The sequence below is a fragment of the Eupeodes corollae genome, chromosome 3 (assembly GCF_945859685.1).
Source record: "Eupeodes corollae chromosome 3, idEupCoro1.1, whole genome shotgun sequence".
In the NCBI taxonomy this organism is placed as follows: Eukaryota; Metazoa; Arthropoda; class Insecta; order Diptera; family Syrphidae; genus Eupeodes; species Eupeodes corollae.
This window is the reverse complement of record NC_079149.1, coordinates 127,021,774-127,047,907: the sequence shown is the minus strand read 5'-3', so window position 1 is coordinate 127,047,907 and position 26,134 is coordinate 127,021,774. Positions and strand designations below refer to the sequence as shown.

Genomic DNA, 26,134 nt, shown 5'->3' with positions numbered 1-26,134 from the left:
TATTGAGAATTTTATTGTTTCATTTTATTTACATTATACAAGTAAAATAGGAACAAGTTTATATCAATATTATTATCAATTTCACATTGTTTTCTTTTTTTTGGTTGATTTTTTCTTTTAGCTTTTTTTTTAGCAAAACATCAATAATATATAATTTTTGTTTTTTTATAATTAAACCAGCACAGAGAGAACTTAATGAATACATATGGACATTATTACAGCTATTTATATAAATTTATTTATAAGACGACCGACGGTTTGATTTATTTAAAAATACCGTCCGAACTTTGATCTTCCGGATCCGCTTAAGATTTTGTCATCACTCAAATCCAATGACGAAGCGCCCTGTTTGCCCCAAGACCTCAGTGGACTGCCAATTTGTTGTTGTAAACGTTCGGCAGCTGTATCTGGGCGTTCTTCGTTGCTTGATTCAAGAATCTGAAAAAAAAAGAAGACAAAATTACAATTTAAAAAATTACATACATTTATAACGGCAAAATTCTCTTCCGAAGTACTTCCATCGCATTTAAAACAAATTGTTTCAGTAATTTTCGTGTCAACTTATAAAAATAAGTACATACATAAAAACCTTGCGTTGTTGGTGGCTCATTTTTTAAATTGTGACACATAGGAACTTAATGGCAAGTATTGTATTAGTAAAAAATTCGACCTCGAAATTTTAAATAAATTTGATATTACGGTGGTAAGAAAGTGAAAAAAGTAAGTCCGAAGATTACGTTCTTTTTGATTTTCTAAACAATTATTTTTTTTTTTTTTTCAAAATTCGGTTCATCCAAAACGAGTATACGTTTTTTTAACGAAATTCAAATGGAAAACGTACTTTTGTAAGGACTGACACAATTGCATTCTGATTCTGAAAAAAGGAGACCCTCTAAACTGCAGCAACAATAGAGGCACCAGTCTACTTAACAACGCTTAAAAAATCTTCTCCGCCGTAATATGTGAACGTCTAAAGCCCATCGTCAACAACCTGATAGATCCTTATCAGTGTGGTTTTAGACCAAGAAAGTCCTCAGTCTATCAAATATTCACTTTACGGTAGATCCTGGAAAAATCCAAAAAACACCAAATCGACACCCACCATCTTTTCATCGATTTATAGGCAGCGTATGATAGCATCTACAGGGACGAACTGTAAAGAGTCATGTCTTGTTTTGGCATCCCTGCAAAACTCGTCCGATTTTTCAGGATGACCATGGAGAATTCACGCTGCTAAATGAAGGTTGGAAACAACTTAACAGAACCTTTCGATATCAAAAAGGTTTAAGACAAGGTGATGCGCTGTCCTGTGGTTTTTTTTTAACATCGTACTTGAAAATAGTAATACCCGTGGCATGATAATTAGTGCTTTGGACTGTCATGCCGGAGGTCTTGGGTTCGATCCCAGCCTGTGCCACCTACAGTTTTTTCCACTGGTACTGCCTCTTCCAAGGAATTGACAAATTCTCCAAGAGTAATTCCTGCCATGAAAAGTGCTTTCTAAAATATGCCGGATTCGGCATACAAACGGTAGGTCCCTCCATCCCTGCAATTACTCGCACACAGAAATGGTTGAGAGTTGTAAGTCACTGGGCCCTACTTAAAAAAATAGTGCAGAGCTTCCATAATTAGGGTTAATAAGGGCAGAACAAAGTTCATGCTGTCATAAATAAAGTACTTACAATACCGTCGTCTTAGTCAAAACCTCACGATTGATAGACGTAACTTTGAGGTATTTAAGGACTTTGTCTTAATATGCTCCACTATGAACGCTGAAAACAACACCAGCGTCGATATTAAACGAAAAACCGCTGTTTCTTTGGGCAAAGAAAGCAATTGAGTGGCACAGCCCTCTCTTAAGGGACTAAAGTGTCGCTATATAAGACCCTCATCATTCATACGGTGCAGAAGCATGGACTATGATAAAAGCGGATGAAAACACCTTGGGTCGATTCGAGAGAAAAGTTCTTCGTGTGATATATTGGCTCGTATGCATATAAGGGGAGTGGAGGAGAAGGTGGAATGACGAGCTGTATACAGGCTGTGTAGCGACGTAGACTTGGCCAGAAAGGTAAAAGTACAACGACTAAGATGGGTCATGTTGAGGTCATGCAAATCAATGCTCCGGCCTGAAAATTCCTCTACTATTTTAGCACGACCTTGAGTAAGTATTTAAAAAAAAACACGACTCTAACGATTCTCGAAAATAAAACTTGAGTAATAAAGTTTTTCGAGATATCAAATGTCGTTTGAGTTTCTGACAAAAAATCTATTTTGCAGGGTATTTTTTAAAGTCAAACAAAGTTAAATTGGCAACACTTTTTCGATTGACTGCCATTTTGGTAGCTGTCAAATGATTTACGATAATTTTGGTTTGATTTTTTAAATTAAATAAACTGAGGCCTGAATGAACGCTTTCAAATTGAGCAAATTTATTTGGAAACATATAACATATTATTTTATCGATAAAGCTCGCTTTTAGTTGAACAGTAACGTCTATTAACAAAACTGTCGTATTTGAAATGATGATAATCCTCAAGTCTATGCGCAGACAACGTTACATTGACAAAAACTGGCTGTTTCGTTTGCTTTATGGGTTGGAGGAATACTAGATCCTTATTACTCAATTTTTCAGTAACCTTTGGGTTCAACAAGACAAGAAAATTGCGCACTTTCTTACATTGTCGAAACGATTTTTATTTTCTAGCCCTATTAACAGCATTTTGAAATACAGAATTTTGAGATACAGCATTTTGATCATGCAGTATTTTCTACGCACCGTATTTTGAGATACAGTATTTTAAATACAGTATTTTGATCCATAGAGTATTTAGACCCCAACCCTTCGTAACCGCATAGTTTCACGTTACGGAACAGTGAATTGATCTCCACAACCGTGTGATTTAACGACTCTTAACTATTTTCTGAGCGGTTATTTGAAGTCTCTCGTCTACACTGCCGATAAGCTCGAGACAATCGAATACTTGGAGGACAAATTTCGGCTCGTTGTTGCCATAAATGTGAGAAAAAGTCTTTTAAAATTGGACTTTCAAATTAGACTACGTACGAACCCGCTGTTTCGGTATTATTCCAAAGAGCATACTTAAATTATAAAACCTAAGGAATATCTTTCAAATAAAGTAAACTTAATGTCAATTTAAAAAAAGCATCCTTGTTTTAATTAACTCTATGCCTCAAAAAACACCATTTATATAAATACTATTTTAAAGCAGACTATTTACAAAAGCAGGTTAATGCAACCCAGTAGTACATTTTTTTTTTGATACACAAAGGTGTTGAAGTATTTTATTCTTCTTTAGAGCAATTAAGCTGAGAGATTACCGAACTACCTTGACAAATAAGTCGCAAAATGAAGCCATAAAATAAAATAATTACGCAGCAATTTTGTTTGCTCCTCTTACCAAACATTTTTATAAAGGGGTACCCACAACACCCCCACCCCAAACCCCAACAACAAACTTGTCGTATTTTATGTGACACAAAAAGTTGCTGATGGGAATTACGGATAAGTATTTACCTAAAAATTACTTGCGGAACAAGCTATTTGTTGTTTTTGAAATAATTTTTATTTTTGAATGAAGCACGCAGTTTTGTTTCAATTTCTCTGCCTCTCCCTCGATTTTCTTTTGTTATTAACTTTTTTTTAATTTTATTTATATAATTTTTGCCTTAAATCACAATCCGAATCGAGATAATTATCCAAAGCGAATGGACCAAAATAAATATGATGATGATGGAAAATGAAGAGAAAACCCTTTCGTTTCGTTTCGTTTTGCTTTGTTCTTTTTTTAATTTTACTTTTATTGGAACTAATAACGAAAAATTAAATAACAAGTAATCAGTTTAGGTTGTTAAGTATAGCAACTTTGTTATTATTACGAAACAATACAAAATAAGAAGAAAGCTTTTTAATTTTTGTATTGTGGTGGTGTATCGTGCTACTTGGTTAATTTTTAGGTAATTTTTGTTTTTAAATAATGAGTGTTTATTTGTTGTTTTGGGCAGTTTTGTTGGTTTGTTGGGGGAGAGTCTTAAAGTTAATAATATATCCAATTAAATCTTACAATGTACATAAGTAGCTATATGTATATACCTATCAGTGGCGAGGCGTGACTTATTTATAAAGTTAAGTCGGAGAAAAATGAGGGACTAGAAAAAATATCAGAAATGTTCTTGTTGAAAAAGATCTCAGAACTGAAGTAACACTATTCGGAAGTGTTAAAAGCAATCTACTCAAATTAAAAATTTGAGGAAATGTGTCGCGTAACATGTCTAACATGGGTGCTTAATCTTCAAAGTGACGAAGGGATGGAGTTGTATGCAAAAACTTTAAGTTCATTCAATCGAATATTCCATGAAAAAATATTAATTAAAGAAGATATTTTTTATACGGCATTTTTGCTACAAAAGAATCCTATTTCGATTTATTAAGAATGTTAATCTAAGAGTACTAAATTAGTTAAAGATTTATATCTTGCATTAAGTTGACCTATAATATTATCTTTAATTTGTGTACAAAAAAGCGTTTATAGCGCTTTTTGCATCCGTTTCAAGCAATACCCTTTTCAATGGCGGTTAGACTTTTGAAATTGAATCAAATTTCTCTATGAAATCAGAGCCAAGCCAAGCCAAGACTCAAAACATTCTATTTCTCTCTTTGCGATTTCAACATCCGTTTGTTTATTTGGAATCAAATTGAAAAGAACACCAGAAATATTTGCTTTCTAATTTAATGGATAAGCTCAAAGGAGGGGTAGAGTGTCCTATTTCTACCACTTTTTTTTTCTTTAAGAAATGAAGTTTCTCAAAGTCATTATTTTCATCTAACAGAAAATCTCTCAAAGAGCAATCTATTCCTATAAGAGCCGTTGTGACTTTTAAGTTACTAAAATTTAAACAAAATGCAACCACATTTCACAAATCACTTCCAATTCAAATTTTGTTCACACTTTTATTTATACACCTTGCACTGCAAATCTGCCTCATTAATGTTGGCTACTTGTGCCACTTAATTAAAATTACAGTAACTTTCTGCCAAAAATAATTCCACTACGCAATTTTGCTTAAGTGGCAACCCCTACTTCTTAAACTTCATCCGCCGAGAATGAAGGAAAATATCGAATAAGTCGATAGAAGACGGGTTACGTTTGGCTTGTTTTCTATACAGAATGGATGAATTTTTGTTTGCTCTATGAATAACAAGTGTAGTGCGTCAACGCACTGCTTTGCTTAGGCTCAACCTGACATGCGCATGCGCAATGCGTATTTCTCCATTTCCAACAATCTTGTTTGTTTTTGCACAAGCAAGTGAATTTTCAGATACATAGAAATTCATCGAAGGAAAGGCGGTGAACATCGGGTTATTTCTATGCTTAAGAAAGCGTTGGTTGAATAAAGAAGCACTCGCCTAGCGAGAAGTAAAAGAGGAAACGGGATAGAAAACAAATTTTGCTCTATTCAGCGAAAAAATAATAACCCGGCATACCTTTGAAGAAGAAAATACATGTTGATTAAATTATTGTAAGTAATGTCGATGTCACAAGGGTTGCTGTTGTATGATTTGTTTATATACATGATGCATGAAGTTTTTCTTGTTGATATTGAGATTTACAAAAGGTAAGTCGATAGGAATCGACTTATATGGTGCCTTCGCCACTGATACCTATCTTACTTCTGAAATAGTATAAAGGAATTAATATAGGATGAAGAAAGTATGGTCATAAAATATATAGTAAATAAGTTATTAAGTAGCTTCATAGAGTGAACTATTATAATGATATATTCTCATGCAAGCTTGAAGGTTTCTTAAAAGTTTGCCTCTGCCTGCGGTTGGAATGAAAAAGAAATCTTATCTCTGAGGTTTAAAGATATAAATAATTGTAGAAAGACTAACAGTGCCTGACCGTATCGTATTGCATTGGTTTCAGTCCCGAATTCTCATCAGTAATTGACTTATTTAGGGCATACAATTTATGAAATATCTTAACAAATATTCAAACAATTGCTTTGGGCATCCAAAAAGGTCTAACTAGAGTAATTTTCAAAAAATCTTAATTAGAGATGAAAGCGTGTTCATAATCCACTGAAAATAATTAGAAAATTGGTCTTGTAAACACGATAGCAGAACTCAACCAATAACATATACAGTTAATATGTCACTTTTTTAAGACCTGCGTATTCAAAACCGACAATTGATATAATGATAACTGTTGGCTATAGATCAAAAAGTGGAAATTATCCTATTAACATGGATGGATAGTTGATAACATCGAGTATTACTTCGAAGGACACGTTTACTTCTTCTACTTCTGATTTGGTCATCAATATTTGGTTTTTTAGTCGTTGGGTCTTTTCGCCCAAATTAAAACATGTCATAACGCCCAAAACAACTTTATTAACATTTTGTTGTTGTACGATATAGGCAGCATTGGCGAACTTCCAGCAACTTTTGTATAGGTCTTTTGAAATTTAAATTTAAAAGAAGCTTTCGGTCTTATTGCACAATAAAATAACGCTAAGATTTTAAAAATATCGTATAATTTGCCTGCTTAAATCAATTTTAAAATATCATCACACCCAAATTACTAATTGAAATATCACTCAAAAGATGTCATGTGATTCAACATTTGGGAATTCTGACCCAATTTTTGTTTATTCTGAGCACTTCGCAATTTTGAGTTTTGCCGCCCAAATATAAACATCAAACAGAAAAAATGTCAGAATGCTTTGCTTGCTCAAAGTACTAGCAACCAGCATATTAACAGTGGAATATGTATATATGCCCCCTGCAACACCCTTGTTTGTGCTCACTACAAGATTTGGGGTAGGTGCGAAATTTTGTGTATGCAAAGTTTCATAAAATCATTCTTTAAATACAAAGAAACTTCCGCAACTCCGAACCTACCCCAAATCCTACAGTGGGCGTAAACATGGTGGTTGCAGGGGCACAAAATGCCCTTCAATACATAGTTCACTCTTTATACGCGCTTCAAATCCAAACACAAAACATATTTTGCGCATTATGACATTTCAAAATTTAGGCGTTAGACTCTTTCACTCGAGGCGGTTCCGTCCGTAGCGTTAAAATCCGTACGATTTTCATGCGTGAGCCATTAATAGTAAAATAATAAAATTAACTTGAGCTTTCACACTTGACGGAGCCGGGTTTTTTCCGATTTAAAACAGCCGTCTCAACGACTGAAATATATGGTGACAGTGCCGTCGCCGTCTTATCAGTGCCGTCGCCGTTTTATCAGTGGCGTACGTGACTACGCATTCATAAAAGGCGTTTTTGTGGTCACTTGGGCACTACACGGTTCTGAACGTACGGCAAAAACCGCACGGCATAAACCGGATCATTGGCTAATTACACATTATACGGTTTTAACCGTACGCTAAAACACGATATATGAAGGGTTCCTGTGCATAGTATCCTTTTTTGTAGCATTCCTATCTTTGTAAAGTTCTAAACCTTTGTCCTACAACACTGGTCTCTCTTGCACGAGAGTAATTAAAACTTCTACATCTAATTCCTCCATTATTTAGTCAATATATTGTAAGTTTAATCACAAGTAATTAAGTAAATATTTAATCACAAGTAATCGTGTCTTGAAGTGGCTGAACTCTGCCGCACGAATAAAATCGTATGATGTGAAAACATACATTTCGTCACGTAAGCCACTAAGCTTATCGCACCGTCCAGCTGCCGTATCCTGTAGTGGCAGTAGACGGTTGCTACACGGCGAGGCGCCGGCATTTTGCCGTGACCGTATAATATGAAAGGGTATGTGCCCTTCTTTACGCCTCGTAAAAATTGTGGCCGTCCGGTTTTTTGCCGTACGGTGATCTAAATATAAACAAACGTAGACGATTCTCGGGAAAAATACGTTATGTGTGAACACAAAGTCCGTACGGAAAAAAATCTTGCGGATTTTAAACGTACGGACGAAAACGTCTCGTGTGAAAGAAATCTTTGTGTGGTATTACATTTTATTTGGACTTTCTGACGTTTTCTTAGTAATATTTCTTACTACCTTTCTCTTTTTGGGGATTCATATGATTTTTTGATTTGGGTAGTGTTTCTTTGGATGATAGAACATAAGAAATGATTTCATAATTGTCATAATGGACAAATTAAATGTCACAAATCTCTAGCCCCATATCATAAAACCCAAATTAAACATTCTTTTTGGCAAAAAGACAAGTAATAATTTGGTTGTTGTTTTATTTAAAATTTATTTGGACGTTTTAACATTCGCTTTGAGATTTTGAGGAATTTGTGTTTAACTTTTTGGACTCTGTGACCAATTTTGGGATTTATGACATTTTAAATTTTGAGCGGTATGGTTATGTGATGGTCGTGCAAATTTGATATTCACTGTTAATTCTGTGTTCGAGAGTTAAAGTGATTTTAATACTAATAATTTTCAATTTTCTAACATCAGTGATAATTATTTTATTAATGTGGCAACTTCAAAATTCAAAAACAATTTTGTACAAAGATTATTAAATTACTTAAAAATTTTTATTGACAACCATAACTTAAACAATTTTGCTGTTAATATGAAGGTTTTGCAGTTGTTAAAAAACAGAGACTTTTCAAATTAATTTATAAAACTAAATGAAGCATCCACTTAAAAAATATAAATTAGAAGAATTGATGTGCTCAGCGCCAAAACAGACTAAGTCCAAAAAAATCGTACCGAGAAAAACAGAATAAAAAAAAACGTGTTTTTAAAATATTTTTTTTTTTTATTAATCTTTGATGAATATTATTTTTTATTTTGGTTCATAGTAATGCGTTTATTTACGAATAGGAAGAGCGTTTTAAACAATAAATAAGAAAAAAAAGTGGCTACGGTCATTTTGGAATTCATTTAAAATTTTGTTATTGATACCAACTGAGAGTTATGCCATTTATATAATACCAATATTATTATAAAAGCGTTTTGAAAAACTATACAAACTAATTGAAAATCTACATTCTTCTTCCTGGATTTCTTCATCTTCGGCTCTTGTTTTTGTTTTTAAATTATTATAAAACGAGTGCATTATAGGAAGTATGTATTCCTTGAGTTCTTGAAGGTCCTTAAACTTTGCAGATTAAATGAATCTTCCTTCAGGATATAGTGGCTCCAATTCTACATCTACGAATTTACTGGAGTTTCGCTTTGAAATATCAACTTCTTGAAATAAAACATTGTCATTATTTGAGTATTTATATTGAATTATAAATAACTTCTCATTTTGGAAACGAAGCCATTGAATCTTAAGCCATTCAATTTTTGAGTTCTTGTCCGTGGATACTTTTCTGTTTGTCACTAGTTTCTGCTGCTGTGATGATTATACGATCCCAATCATCAGGTGTAAAAATGTACTTAAAATATGTCTTTTTTAATTTCAATAAGACCGAAATCTTGATCACATGGTAGAAATGAGTGTCCAGATACTAAGAACTTATGGTCTATCAGGTCAACTTCAAAGGTAGAGTTGTTAACCATGTATGTGCAAATAGTGCTCATTCTTATGTTCCGATTTTGACCACCACATTGATCACTACACATGACATTCGCAACATTTTGATTGTTTTTAATTTTTATTTTTTCCGCTCAAGATTGAACAGACGTAAGCCAATTTATTTCATGTTTCTTATTTTTTTTTAGTTCTTAAGATCTTTTAATTAGAACAAAAACAAAAGTGGTTGGTGGAGGTGTGTATAGTGTGTACTCTGAACGACTGAAATTAAGTTTATCATTCCGGATTCCCAATCATTGTAGCGTGTTCCAGGCGGAACTCTTAGCGATAAAAGACGGCTTGTCTTGGCTTAGAGAAAACTTAATATCAACATCTGAATTCCGTATTTTCTCAGATCTATAACAGTACATAACTGTCGATCATCTTTAATGGAAATTGCACAACAGTTTTATATTCACCTGTGCTGGGATCCCGGCCAAAGAGACATTTCACGAAATTGTAAGGAAGATAAACTCGACAGGAATGGTACAGTACAACCCATCCTACCACGTTTGGCAAACGCCACCTAAGGTTTTGTTCACGGGTCCTGCCTTTTGCAAGGAATTGGCAAATTCTGCAATAGTCATTCCTGTCTCAAATTAACCGTTCGGATTTGGTAAATAAAATGCAGGTCCCCTCCATCCCTGACAATAGTATTCGCACACAGAAATAGTTGAGAGTTGTAAGTCACAAGGCCCTAGTTCTCAACGGACTGTTGTGCCACCCAATTTATTTATTTAATAGTGTCGTACTTTATCAAGGACAGCCACTAACCTTATCCACCATTATTATTTATTATTATTTTTGTACATATACTTATATTTAATTGAATTATTATATTAACTTTTGAATGTAGTCTGTAAGAGTTGTACTCTGTTTGATGAAATAAACTAAACTAACCTTATCTAACCTAAGATCCTTCAAAATAATGAAAAATATGTGATTAATTATTTTGTTCATAAAATTTCGAATTTCCATTCAAAATGATTTTCCTATAATATTTGTGTTTGATGCTTGAATTCATCCTCCACCTAAATTTAGCAGATATTTATTTCTCATTTCTAACCCCGTCTCCCCTATAAAAAGCGGGCGTTTAAATTCTCCAATATTAACATCAAAATGGACACACCAAAAGAATAAGAATAAAAACTTAATCTTAGAAAGATTTTCACTCTCAGCTTCCTGATTTAATTTGAAAAGAGTGAACCGAACCTTTAAAGCTTTCAATCGATTTCACATAAGTACAGCACCAGCCCGGTTTTCTAGACCTTAGAAGTCCACTTTATATTTTAATACCAAATACCTTTCGCTGTATAAGAAGTTTTATACATATTTTTCTAGGTACTATTTTAAATAAATAGTCAATGAGATGAACTTAACCCACAAGTTACTGGTTACTGGTTAAAATAAGAAACGGCATTAACTTCTAACAAAAGTGATAATCACAGACATTTATTAAAGCCTTCATTTGAGGCAAGCAATTTCTCGGAAAAACTTATCATTATACCTTCTGATGGACAAAAGGCTTCTTGTTAAAGGTACTTAATGGCATAAAACAAATATCTGTAATTTAAATATACTTCCAACACTAAATTACTATCAAAAAAAATATTTACAAACAACATAATAACAACACAGAAATATCTTAAAAATTGCAAATCGGCGGAACTAACAAAAATGTAGCTGAAATATTTTTATTCACACGTTATTTTGATATTATCAATGGTGTTATTAGTTTGCTAATTGCACTAAATTGATTCCAAATGAGTCCAAAAAAAACCAACTCACTTAATAAACCCTCAAGCGACCTTGGCACCATCAGTGTAAAAACAAAACAATAATTGTGTAACACTTTAAATTAACTTTTTTGTTTTGTATATTTCCCGGAGGCTAATATAATAAAATTTATATATAAAGACCATCACAAAAGAAGCTAAAACGAATAAGTCTTTCAGCATCATAAGCACTCAAGAGGCAAATAAAAATATCAACCAGCTTTCAGAACTCACTAAAGTAGGATTCATTTTACCAAAATGACCCTGAAAATCTTTGTATGTACCCTTATGGTTCAATATAATGGAAAGGGAAAAGAAAATCAACACAACATATCGAACTTGTGAAAGGCACATGAGGCCCGTTCCTTAAAAAAAAAACACACACAAAAAACAAACCGAAGACAAAACTGTTTACATAATAAATTTTAACACCCGCTTGTGGTTGTTATGTCTTTCTTTCTGTTTTATATTTAAGATAATTACCTACCGACTGTGATTGCCCACAGGTATAAAGGTAACACATCACTGAACCAAACCCACATCATTGATCCTTAGTTAAGCTCGCTACTGCAACTATTTCTCACCTTGGATATACAACTTATAGTGGTTGAAAAAATAAAGAAAATACTTAGTAGGAAATGTGCTCCACACTCCATACACAAGTTGAACAAGATTCAGATTCAGATACAAAAATTTAAACAATAAAAAAATGAAAAGAAAACAACCTTTCACTATATTGTTAAAAAATGAAGAAAAGATACAACACTTCTTCTTAGAGCATCAAGTACTCTTTGGATGGCGGCGGGGGCATTATCATCATCATCATCATTACCATCATTTCATCTGCGTTTTGAGTTGAGTTTAAGTAATCGAATATGATGAATGTTAAAGCAGCACCAAGTTAAACCAACCAACTAGCAGCACATCACCATCATCTTCGTCATTTTGATCGTCATCGCCATCATCATCATTATCATCTTGAAGCTTGAAGCTCCAGCTGCAATTGTACGAGTTTGAAAAATGATGGCCAGCGCCATCAAGTCCACTTTAATGCACAATTGCATTTAATTTTTACTTTATTTTGTTGTAACTTCTTCTCATTTGCTTTTTCTTCTTATTACTCTTCATTCGAACGAAAAGATGATATAATTTTCAAGATACGAGTATCCGTAAACCATAAGACAGAAAAGATACTGAAAAAAGAAGACTTAACCATCGAAAAGAGGATAAGATAGATTCTTATTTAACTTTGGCTCCAATCCAGGTCAGTGATGCTGATGCAGCGCAGATACAAGCGAGTGAGTGTTATTTTAGATACGTAGACGTGGCTAATACCCGGTAAACAATATTAAAAGTTTTGACAGGAAGGAATTGGTTCGTTATTGAAAGTCTTATAATTTTGTTTTTATTTTTATTTTTATCGTTTCGTAAGAAAACTTTTGATATTAAATTAATTAAAAGAGATATTGCTCGCTTTAAAACTAAACTGATGGTAATATCACTGAGATTGTATGGCGAGGAACATAAATTGATTTAGAAAACAAAGTTTTGAAAGTTTAAATAGTTCTTTGAACGATATTTGGCGGTGTACTATATAAATAATGCATTAAAATCAGCATTTTCTTTTTTTTTATGAAGATGCAGCGATAGTTTATAGAAGAATTTTTATATCGTAAATTGATCATCTTGAAAGTTTTATTGTTTTATGCATTTATTTGATTAAATATTGGGTGGGTGGTGCTCTACATCATCCTTGGACAGTTGTTAAGGATAGATAAGTCATTAAATTGTTGGAATAGGTGAACTCATATTGCAAGACTGTTTTATGTTTACTAATGTTTCAAATAAATTAAGGAGTACTTAAGTAATTGCTTATTTTTGAAAAAGTTTCGAAACAGTTCAAATTGGATTTTCTTCTGATCATAAATTGTTTAGTAAATTTAGTGGTGTAACAGTTCGTTACTAATCAGTGCATAGTTTTTTTCCAACACTTACATATTCTTCTATGGCAATTAATCAATTTCTTTGAAAAAGCTACATTTGTCCTTCTTTTCATCATACAGGTTTGAAAATGGTTTCATTAATGGACAATTTTCAATATTTCGTTTGCAATGAATGCAATTGAGATGAAACATGATTTTCTGTTTTCTTTTTCAAATCCAGAGATCATAAAATGTTTCAAAATATTAGGGTTTTCGTGCTTTTACTTCTATCGATTTTTGAATATTTTAAGGAATTACTTCGGATCAAAATTGTATAAAATCTGTTAGAAGAATTCAATCTCTTTAGTTGAATTAATTGAAAATTTACGAACAAAAGTGGGGTAAACGTGAAGATTTAAATTTGAGGTCATATGCAGTCTTCAGAAAGGTTACATATTTAATATTTAAGGAATTCACACTTCTCTTTACTAGAAAACGTTGTACAAAAACTAACTTCAACTAATTTTATGATATCATTTTTGAGGCAAATCTTTGAGATTGATGAATTGGTTTCTTAAAACACAGTAAAACACAGTAAATTCTTTTGCTTTTGCAGAAAAATATGTCGTTTCTTTAATTTCTAGAACTTTATTTAAGGCTGGAGTGGAGCGAAAAGTTGAATTGAAGTGAAATTGTTAAAAAGCAACAGTTTTTCTTTTCAAAAATAAAAATTATCATAGAAAAAATGTATTGCATTCTTTTGGAAATGATTAATTCGAAAAATACGTTTGAAACATAGAGGTCCAGCACGTTCAATCCAAAATCATATATGATTCATATAAATTTTTGATTCCCGATAAAAAATAAGAAAAAAATAGGTTTTTCAAAAAATTATCCAAAAATAACTTGTACACTTTTACATTCAACGACACATCTTCGTCAATTTTTTCTTAAGTTATATCGCTTCAAAGTTATATTTCTTCAAAATATGAATATTTGAGGACTTTCATACTTTTTTTTTGATAGAAAGTTTGACCCAGACATAAGCGTACGCTGACGACCTAATTTCGTACATAACGGCCCCAAAAATTGAGGTTATCAAGGCAATTTGGCAGGGTGACTTCGAAAAGATTCAGCAATATTGGAAGTTGAAAATCAACTTTCAGAAATGCGAAACTATTCTGTTCAGGATTCCGATGTATGGAACCTCAAGGGATACTGACGGAACTGGAAAAATCTAGTGGTCGTTGGACCAAATCGATAGCCACTGGCGATTAAAAGTGTGGTAAAGTACCTTGCCATACATAGTTGGATCAGTACTTCAGAGCCTTTGCCCTAATAAAACGGATGTTTCTTAGCAGTCGTCTTGACAGCAAGGTGAAACAGAATATATAATATCTTGAAGCTTGGCATTGGTCACATATCGAAATTGATGTCGTCGACTAACAGCTTTATGATGGGGCTTACTACCTCAACAATGAGTACTACGAAAGTGCACGTTTAAGTGGCAACATTCCACTTGAAGCTTTTCTTTATTTAAACAATCGAGGGCTGATACAGGATAGGGAGGCGGTTCCGCTAATCTACCACGTCAACCGTAAAATTGTAGATAAGCGACTCTTTTACAGTCGAGACGTCCTCGCACTGAACGGAACCGAGTGCCTTTGGTTAAGTTGGACTGTTTCCGATAGGGACCGAAAAGATAGTTTGAGGCAGGAGAACCAGTTTTGGTGGCTTCAAATTGAGAATGTCATTTAAAGTTGTTTAGGGCGTTTAGTATTGGCCGGCTTAAATAGGTTTTTTTGGCATCACATATGCCTTGATTTTTTTTATGGAAAACCTTTGAATATCGGAGACAAAATTACAAAAATAACAACGTTACAAGCTAAACTTAACGTACATCCCCTTCACCCCTCATTAATTTGCTTATTAGAAAAATAAGGGAATTCTTTAGAAAGTGTTAAGGTCGTATAATGAGGTTAAGTTAGCTGTATGTTAAGTTTAGTTGTTGAAATTCTGTAATTCAAAATTAAGTTCTGAACAAGTATACATTTTTTATTCACATTTTTGCAAGTCTGAAATTCTATTTTTAAACATTTAATAAGTTCAAAATTTAGTTTCTGATTAAAAACATAAAAATGTGAGGATTGTCAAAATTTAGTTTAGGATTTTGAATAAAATCAAGCACCAACATATAAATTCTGACCATACAGAATTTCATTACTCTCCCGATTCAACACGAACATCACTAATCAGATATTTTAAAGTGCTTACGTTTTGAATTTGGTAAGGAATTTCATAGTCTTCTTTAAATTTTGAGTCTCAATAATATTGTACTTCCCTTAAACTATTTGGAAAAATTTCAATAATTTGATTGAATTTGAAGTTCATTTTAGAAGGATGCTAAGGTAAGAAAATAATTTTGCTAATTTTAAACGACCTTAGACTCTAACTAACTCTAAATATTTTTAAAAATCACGAATTCTGTATTCAAAATAAACTTTAGGTCTTACAAAAAAAGCGTCGACTACGAGAAGAACAGGTGGTCAAACAATCAAGGTGGAGGAGCATGAATTTAAAGTAGAGGAGCTGATAATAACATATAAGAAGAAATACACGTTTACTACTCAAAACCAAACGAGCTTTTTAAATCCAGAAACCTTATTATAACTTCTTAATTGCTACTCTTCAGGACCATGAGACTTGGGTGCTTAGTAAAAGGCACTTCAACCTCTTAGGCGCATTCTAGATTAAAGTTTTACGGAGAATTGTTGGTCTATTATGTGAGGAATGACGATTCCGGAGAGGATACAATCATAAAGTCACGAAAATTAAGCTCGGTAGACTCTAGTAAGCTAAACACTCTTGCTCACAAGAGTACAGAGAAACCAGCTTGGAAAGTCCCTTAAAATACATTTTATGATTAGATCATCCTCACGCTGAAGACATGACGTAGACCAGAATGACCGAGGTATTGTGTTTCGCAACTGGATGCTGTCTGCTCACGATCGGGATTAACTAAGAGACTGGATCCAAATTGGTGAATAAGACTGGCCCTGTGCTAACCGTTTTCTAAGTTTCATGATTAAAAACATCAATATTGTTGGAAAACGTATGGAATTTGTTATTCCCATATCCATTTGCTTGATTTGAAAGGATTTAAATTTTATTTCTAAATATCTAAGAAAAAATATAACTAAAATACGCTGACCAATAAAGTATATGAGATTTTGAACCATTTGAGGTTAATTTCGTTTGTTTTCATTCTCATTTTCTACCAACAAAAATGGTGTTGTCTAACCATCTATTTTGAAAAGAGTTTTTCACTCGCAAGAAAAAACTGTATTATTTTTATCCATAATAATTTTAAAGAACTGCAAATATCGAGAATCCTTTATCTTTTGTTTAATGTTTCAAAAGTTGTAAAAAATTGTTTTTATTCCTTAATTTAAGACATCGTTAAAGTTTTTAATCTTGTATTTGTACTCAAATGTATAATTTCTAAATATGTTTTGACTATTTATTAAGATCAGATAAAGAAAAAAATAAGCTGCAAGGTATTGAAAAAATATAAAAATAAAAAAATTACTTGAATAATCATTCTTTTAAGGTGTAAAAAACGTCAAAAATCAAAACCTTACAAAATTGTCTCCCAAAAACACCCAAAAGCTTTTAAGAAACTTCAACAAAAATCATTTCCCTATTTAAATTTCTACTCGATGTAACCTAAAGTAACTAAAATAAATCCCTAAAATCCAAATTCAATATCCTCTTGGTACTACTTTTCAATTTTAAGAGCAAAAGAGAGTAGGTACATCATATTAAATCGTTTTCCATTTTTATTCTACTTTTCTTTTTTATTTTGTTATTATTCATCTAAGATGAAAAACTGCTTTAGAATTCCATCAACGTATTTGTCGTTGTCGTAGACGTCGATTTCAACATCGTCATCATCATTTTACGCGCCCTTAAGTCTAAGACGAAAAGTAATACTCTTTTTCAATATCGCATATCTTTTTGAAATTGAGTTTGTTTTATTTTTTGTTACAATGCAAAAATATATAAAATCAAACTCAATAAGCTCAATCTGTGACACATCACGTATGACTTCTCCCAAAAGAAAGAAAAAAGGTCATTTCAAATCAGGCTATAAGAATAATAGAAGAATGAAAAGAAACAGATTTCGTGTCGTTCATTTCAATAAATTACCAACAAATTCAAAAAAATTCTCTGTCTCTCTCTCAAATCCTATAAATGAAAATCTTTAAAAATTTCGACTAAATTAACATAACTTACAAAAAACAGTCACGTCCTTGCTTTTGGTAACATTTGAATAAACTCTCAACTTTTCAACCCCTCCTATACAAAATTTCTTTACGAGTACATATCACTGACCTATAAAATGAAGGACCTTAAATCCACTTACTTAACATTTAATGGCGCCTTCCCCTTAGGAGTGAAAAACAAACCCTATATAACTACCAACATCCTACAGGTTGGCATATATCCTCACTCTCTCTCTCTCTCTCAACCCAAGGGAATACCGTATAAATGCCATAGTAAGGACGAAAGGACGTAGTAAGGATTCAAATTAAAAAATAGCACAACTTGACAACAAAAAAACTCACCTGTAGCATTAACTCCCTTAACTTGTCCAATTCATCGCCATGTGCCCTTGTTGGTAAATACCGACTTTCACATTGTACTGTCAAATAAAGGACTACGAAAAGAGCAACAAAACTGAATTTCATCATTGAGGAGGACATTTTGTTTGTTTTTTTTGGTATGTTTTGGGACGTTAATTTAAGGTCTGACGGATGTGAATTATATGTTAAGTTTGCTAAAATGGTATTGGTATAACGGCTCTTTTAGAACGGTGTCGGCAGCGGCGGAGGAGGATAGAATGTGAATTTATTGCTGGAGAATTCTGAAAAGACACAAAAGAATAAATCATATAAGAGGATAATTTTATGGTTTCTTGGTTTCAATGATAAGCTTGGATAAGTTTTGAGATTTGTTTTTTCTTGTTTCTGTAACTAAAAATGTCAATGTGGTAAATTCTATTTAAGAAGGTGAATTTACGGTAGAATTCATTGTTAAGGTTTTGGGATGATAATTTAGTGATAATTCTACTATGTTTGTTCTTTATTAATAAGGATTGACTCAGTGAAACAAGTGTTAAAAGGTTTTAACACCATTAATTTCAACACTTTTCTTCATATTACTATTAGCCAATTAAATAATGTTATTAAGATTTAAATTGATACTCAAAAAAGCTAAGTACTCTTGGTGCAAGAATCTGTCAATTATTGCAAGTATCATATATGCAAAGTTGTTCTAAAACAAGTCACAAACCAATAAAGTTACTAAACCAGATTTTTCAAATACTCAAACTGCTTTATGGTACGTTTTTACATCAGACAGACAGTCTGGCATCTGCTAAAGCTATTAATTCCAACTTAATCTCATCGTCATGCTCGTAAAAGTCTTTGTAATGGGGATAATGGTCATTATTTTCATCTATGTAGGTTTCGGGTCACATTTGATACGGAATATTTTGAAGGAAATAGAAAAGCCAAAAACAACAAACTGGATGTGAAAACAACTATTATTCATATTTTAGTCATTGGAAGAGTAAACAATTTGGTATTTTCATAACTTTGTTCGAGGAATTACAATTCGGCTCATATGAGTAACAAATAAGTGGTAATCTGATTTTTGCCTCTTTTCATAAAAGGTATCAACTTTTTGAAGGCAAAGAAACCATTTTGGGCTTTTAAAAAAATGGCGACACAAAATGAAAAAATTAGACATACATATTTTCGAAATTAAAAAAAAAAGACAAACAAACAAATAATGAAAACTAAACATTCATTTTGAACACAAATTTAATGGGAATTCAGAAATGTGTTCTCAAGGAAATTTAACAAGTTTTAAAGCTAGTAGAATCACTTTTATTTAATGTGAGCGTTTTTCTAAATAGAACCCTTATTTTTTAGGAATTTGCAACTACAAAATATTTGCATTCAATGTGAATTAAAAAGTTTTTTTCTTTTTAATTTTATGTATAAAAAGAGGCTGGGACCCGCACTGATAACTTCCCATTCCGTCTGTCGATTTGTCTTGCTTGAAAGTTTGTCCATATGTATCAATTTTTACCAAATTTGCGTACTAATTTTATTTTATTGAATATCGAAAATAATATTTTCTGAGAAGTTAAATAAGTTTGAAGCCAATATTTTTTATATTTGAAAAGATATTTGAAAGTAGATTTTTACCAAGTTTTAGTATTGTTATTTATTTTAGGTTTTTTAATTCTTTGCAAAAAAAACTGTCATTTCGATTTTTCTCAAATTTGTTTTGAATAGTCAAAACAATATTTCTTATAAGTTAAAATCAGCTGGAAGCCATAATCTCGAGTTGAAAACAATTTTTACCAAATTTTATTTACTTTTTGTTTAGGTTTTTAATTTTTTGTAAAAAAAAAACTGTCAATTCGATTTTTTTCAACATTTTACTGAATGTTGAAAACAATATATTGTGACAAAAGTAGTTTAAAGCCAATATCTCAACGTTTTAAAAAGATATGTGAGTCGAAATAAAAATAAAGTGTTTTCCAATAAGAGGTTTCATTTTTAATGCACGGTATTTGGAGACTTTTAATTATTTAAAGGTAGTGATATGTCAAAAAAAAACGTTTTATAGATTTTGACTACTTCAAATTCAATCTCAAATATCTCGAAATTTCCCAAACCGATTCTAACAATATTAATAATATACATATTAAAAAAAAACATCAGCCAACTTACAATATCATGAGTGTACCGAACTTGTATGGAAAGTGGTTATTCTCATTTGACAAATTAAAAGAAAGCATATTAATTCGCTGCAAAAATGGGTCAAATTTTATTTTCACCGGTCGCAAAGCTAAATCAATTTCGGTTTGTGCTGTGAAGCTTCCAAAGCCACGGTAGCCATTTGGATGATATTTTTATTTGTTAATAACATAACTTTCTCTAAGAAATGAAATAAACACTCTTTGATTTCTTTTAAAAAAACATCGTTTAACTAAATTGGAATTTTGTATTGGTTTTGTGTAGGTATTGTTTTAAAAATGCATTATTTTTAACAAACTGTCACCCAGAATGTAGATGCATATGGATAGACTCCAAATTACTAAAAACGGATGCCGGGAGTTATTGTACAGCGATTCCACTTTTTAGTCAAATTAAAATCTTATGCAAAGCACAAATACATAAAATAAGAAGGATACTTTTAATTTTCTTATCAAAAAATCGTCAATATGATGTTGCAAGTCTTTTAGGGATTCATTTAAGGTATAGTAAGAAATTGTCAAAATCTGTAAAGCCGAGAACCTTAATTCAAAGAATTATTCTCTTTTTTATTCACCGTAGTCCGAGGAGACTTGAAGCAGTACACGTATTGTTGGGTTCGATAATTATAACTTTTTCAAATTTTTTAAATAGTAAATTTATCCCCAAGCTACCATGTCCTTTCAAACATTAACGTTAAAGCTTTAGGAGCAATTGATTTAGAACGGATTGTCATGAGTTATTAAATACATTTTTGAATTCTTCTAACTCTTAGATTTTGGAAAAGATTTTTTTTTAGGAATTATTAGGGCGATTTTAAAAAATGATTCAGACTTTTTTATTTTTCAACAAGTCACTATCTTAACCGAAGTAACCACTTAGATACAGTAGCATACTGGGTCAAATTTTTTGTATGGGATTTGGTTTTTTTAAATGAATATTTTTCGCAAACATTTACTTTGTTTATCTTTTATTTATTAACAACAAACAAAAATTCAGTCAATAGAAACAATTTTTTTCAATGTATGAATTATTGATGAATTTTTTTTTTGGTTTCATTTTATTGTAAGAAATTATCGAAATACACAAAATTGGTGTTCTTTAAAATTATTTTCAAGCGAAGAAATAGTATCAATAGCCACAACACTGGTCAATACTAAAAATATATTTAGGAGTTATGGATTTTTGGTAAGAAATTCAGATTTCAGTTTTATAAAATTTTTATTTCGGAAATTAACTGTACCAAGCATTTCTTTGCCTGTCATAGATATTTTAGAAATCAATACACACCGTTGGTCTAATGTTTTCTAGATAAACAAGTTTGTACTTTTTGTATGGCATAGAGGTTTTTCTTATATTAGTTTATAACGTAAATGTAAGAAATACATTTTCAACATTATAAACGTTGAAAATGAATAACCCGAGACCTGACCAAAAGGACGTGATTCAAAAAATTTGTATTCACATTTTTGGAATTTTCTTCATACAACTATTTTTTTTTATTATAAAAGCTTCAAATCAGTCTTTGTATAAAATTCGAAAAATGCTATGAACTTAAAACCTTGATAAAGTGTGAAAATTATGTAAGACTAAATTCAAAAACATTCAATAATTCAAGAAAAAATCGATAATGTATTTGAGTGTTTTTTCAATATCTACAAAACTTCATAATATGCTAAATTGAATTATTAAAACAAAATTTTAGTAAAATAATGAAATATTTAATACAAACAAATTGGGATTATAAAAAAGGTTAACTTTTAGTTTTTAAGCTCAAGATCATAAAGCTCCTTAAATAATCACACACCGATTATTAATACACTACGTCAAAAATTACTTCATTTGGCATTACTATTTATACGGATATTGTTTCATCAAGAAAAATCGAATTAATCAGTTTTCAAAATCAATGATTTGAACCTGAGTTAATTCAACCAAATATTTTTAATCAATTCTAATTTTTAATAAAATATGGTTAAAATAATTCAATTTAAATACAAATTTCTTCTTGGGGAGCTGTCACTTTTGAAGCTGTCATCTTTTGACATTTGAAAAAGAAACATTACGCCATTTTTGAAAATGAAACAATACACGATTCTACAACAAATTTATTTTGTTGAAATTCACTCCAAAAAATGGGAAAAATGTTGCAGGCATACATAGTTATCCAAACTTAAGTACTTTTGGATCATCACAAAAATCCCCAGCTATGAAGGCCATTTGGCTTAAATAGTTTTAAATTGATTTTTTTTTAAATACTTATTTTTTAAGAATCATAATGAAACCTCTTATTTATTTCAAAGAAAGGAACACTCTACTATAAAGTGTAGATTTTTTTTCTTTTGCCGCACATCAAGAATGTGATATGCTTTACAAAAGTCTGTTTTTCCTGCCATTTTTATATTTACAGTTTCAAAACCAATGTGTATGGATTGGATATCTCCTCTTTATTCATTTTTCTAATGTCCTTTACTGTTTACTGTGTTTAATTTAGATCAAAATTTAAATTGTTAACAGGAACATAGAAACTGAGTTAGTAACATTCTCATATAAATATGTAACAAAAAATCCTTCAAACTAAATTTCATCCTATTTAAAGATAAATATCTCGTCCCAAAAAAGTATGACAACATTTACACAAACATAAGTAAAATGCCTAAAATGAAATCCCTCTTTGGATACATGTTGGGTTTGGTCACCAAGGCGCCAATTTAATAATAACAGACACGAAAAAACTGTTAGGTAATAAGTTTGTGTTCCACTTTATTTTTCTGTTTTCTGTTTCAAATATGAAATTTCTCATAAAGTGCTCTTCATCTTGAAAAATTTAATTTACTTTAATAAATAATACGTAAATTCATTGACTTTGAAGATTAAATTGCTCTTATGTCACATAATGCACGCATTTTCTTTTCCATTAAACTATCTAAGTCTTCATAATACACAGAGCTTCAATATTTGAGTTCAAGTGTTTCTTTTTTTTTTCATAAAGTACCAAAGTATCTATGAAAGTATCTACTTCAAAACAAATAATAAATACAAAATAATATGTAATCTTCTTCTTTTTATTCCACATAACTGCACACACTTTACACCCATTAAACTCGAAGATACGTTGCCTTTCCTTTTCTCTAAAAAGATACTTTTTGTATCTGACAGATAACACAACCAACAAATTATTATTATTTAATACAAAAAGTATCTACAAAAGTGTTGCATTATAAATTAATTGAAATGCCAATTGAGATGCGCTACTTCATCTCAAACTAAAGACTCCTCAATCTTGTAACTCACTGAAGATAAAGACGAAGATGAAATTATTAAAGATGACCAACAACATAATTGCGGCATGTAACGGTGTTATGGTCCTTATTAATTTTTTTTTTGTATTTAATTTTAATATTCCACTCACAAACAATTAATTAAACATTCACTCACTTATTATAGCCTTAAAAGATTATAAGAGAGTCTTATTTTGTTTGGATTGCCGATGATGCTGATGAAGATAGGTTAACACTTACTCTTCTTCAAATATTGTTAATTTCTTGGAGGAAGCGGCGTCGGCCAAAGTTAATCCAATGATATTTATAAAATGTTAGGTCCTTTGCTTAGAAAGGAGATTTTGGCACTGAAATTCGCACTACTGATCTAATTCGATATCCTGAGGCGCTTTGGTATTTATACACTTTCGTTCTGTATGGCTGAGTGATGAAAGTGAAAATTCCTTCGTGCTGAAATCTCGATTCTCGGCATAAGCCCCTGAAGATAGAAAAGGAAGACCCTTTTTTGTTTTGTAATGTGAAATAGGGACATGCGCATGGCAGGACTCGGTTCCTCGGCTCAAGGCGATGCTGCTGCTGCTTCTGATGGCAATGGTAGTGCTTGATATTTTACTATATGTGTACCTACGTTTTGTTATTATTGTGCTACTCATGTCCTTTTTGGAGGTCCTTTTTGTGTGTTTTTTTCATTCTGTCATTGACGAAAAAATCTACCACCACCCCCCTTTCTATTCCCTTGAAACAAAAATAATTTCAAGTGATGTGTGTGTAGGCGAAAGATAGTTGTTCCTTGGTCCGTGCGTCGTCGGTTGGCTGAATAATCAGGACATTTTGAACAATGGCTTTAGTTTTCGTATGTAGTTTTAATATTTGTATCTATTTCTGTTTCGCTAGTTTTTGGGTATGAATCATTTATTTTATGTATCAAAATGATGACGACATCACAAAGATCCTTTCCACGGCCGCCGACTTCGCCAGAAATGACGTTATATATTTTTGACCTTTTCTGGTCCTTTTGAATATAAAAGTTGTTAAGAACTTGGATGATGGTAGATATAGTGGGCCAAAAAGAAAGATGAGTAGTTTGACTTTTGTCTCGAATCCATTGACGGTGGTAATGGTTGCTGTTCTTGTGAATGAAAGAGCACCGATTGTTCGGAACCATTTGGGGATTAGTAAAGTTGACCTCGAAAGTTTTGTTCTTTGTTTTATAATATTGATGGGATGTTATGTAATGTCGCTTATCGTTATTTTTATAGTTTATCAAAGTCAAACTACAGTCTTAATGGCGATGCGGCTATAAAGCGATGGAGAATGGGGTTTGGGGCTTGAATTTACGATGGAAGAAATCAAAGAATAATTTCTGAAATTCCTAGAATTTAACAAACTGAATCCATTTGAATTCGATTAACATCAAATGAGAACGGGCGGATTTTAACGAGAAAAGTTAGCAACAGAATTGTAAGCAAATTAATTAATTAGAATGACTGTCGTTGTAATTGATTCAAATTGAATAGAAACGCAAGAATTTCTTGGACTTGAATCAAAAACTATGTTAAAATGGAGAGAATTCTTTATTTTTGTTTGCATTTTCAAACTGACAAAAAGTATCCAAGTAATGTGTCGGAAAAAAGTAAGTAAAAAGAAAAATCCTTTCATTATCCTTGAAATTTTATATCTTTTGCATTAAAGGAAGGCATTCATTCATTCTTCTTATATCTTCATTTTCAAAAAGAAAAGTTTATCTTGTTATTTGTTGGCATTTACACTGACGAAACTTTTAAAAGGAACTTTAAACTTTTTTTTTAAATATCTTTTTGTATTTATTTTCCTTGTTTTTTTTCTTTTTGTTCCACGCACAAGTTTTAAACTTAGCTCTTTATATCTCTCTTATATCAATTTGGTCCTGCGACAATTTCTTGCAATGCAGTTGGATTTTTGTATTTTTTTCATTACGGATAAATTAAAACAAATGTTCTTTTAGAGTTCACGCGATAATGTTTGCAGGATTAAAAGAAAACAATAATAAATTTAATTTTATTGTTATTTTTTGTATTTAGTTCAACAAAGAAATAAGTTTTTATTGCAACTTTAAAGATTGCATCGAAGGAAAAGAAATTGCAGGTCTTTTGTTGGGTATGGAAATTTATAGAAGTTGTTCTCAATGTTAAAAGGTCAGTATTTAGTTTAGAATGTTGGAAGCAATTTTGAGTTAGAGGAGTTTTATTGTTGGGAGTTTCTTTTTTAAGGATTGAAATGAATGGTTTTATATAAATTCTTTGTATGCAAGTTTAATTGAATAAACATAATTCTATTGAATTGAAAACTATGAGTAAATAGTTTTTAAAAATGTTGCGAATAAAAGGTGTGCTGAATTAAATTTTAAAAATGAGGCTGGATGCGACCCACATTGATAACTTCCCATACCGTCTATCGATTTATCTTGCTTAAAACTTTAACAAAATATTCGTAACAATATTTTGTGTGAGATAAATAATTTGAATTCAATACATTTATATATTCTCATAATACTTGAGTCAAAAACCATTTCTTATAAGTTAATTGTTGTTTTTGTAGCTTTTCGTGTTTTTTTAAAAGTTGTAAGTTGAATTTTTTGAAGAAATTAACTAAAAATTAACAACAATATTTTGCATATGATGAAATAGTTTGATTTTAAAATTTGTTTTTGCTAACAAGATCTTTAGTCCAAAACCAAAATTTTAACCAATTTTGGTAGAAATTTTTTTGAACATTTTTATTTCTTGTATAAACAAATGCAGATTATATTT

At 31.4% G+C, this 26,134-nt stretch overlaps 1 protein-coding gene across 1 annotated transcript; it reads right to left on the bottom strand.

Annotated features, from left to right (window-relative positions):
• On the bottom strand, positions 1-23,760 carry LOC129951107 (uncharacterized). Its single transcript, XM_056063118.1, has 3 exons — positions 23,586-23,760; positions 17,860-18,158; positions 1-438 (listed from the first exon to the last, which is right to left on the bottom strand). The coding sequence occupies exons 2-3, from the start codon at positions 17,995-17,997 to the stop codon at positions 268-270; spliced, it is 309 nt and encodes a 102-aa protein (XP_055919093.1). The 5' UTR covers positions 17,998-18,158; positions 23,586-23,760; the 3' UTR covers positions 1-267.
• Positions 23,761-26,134: the final 2,374 nt, after the last annotated feature.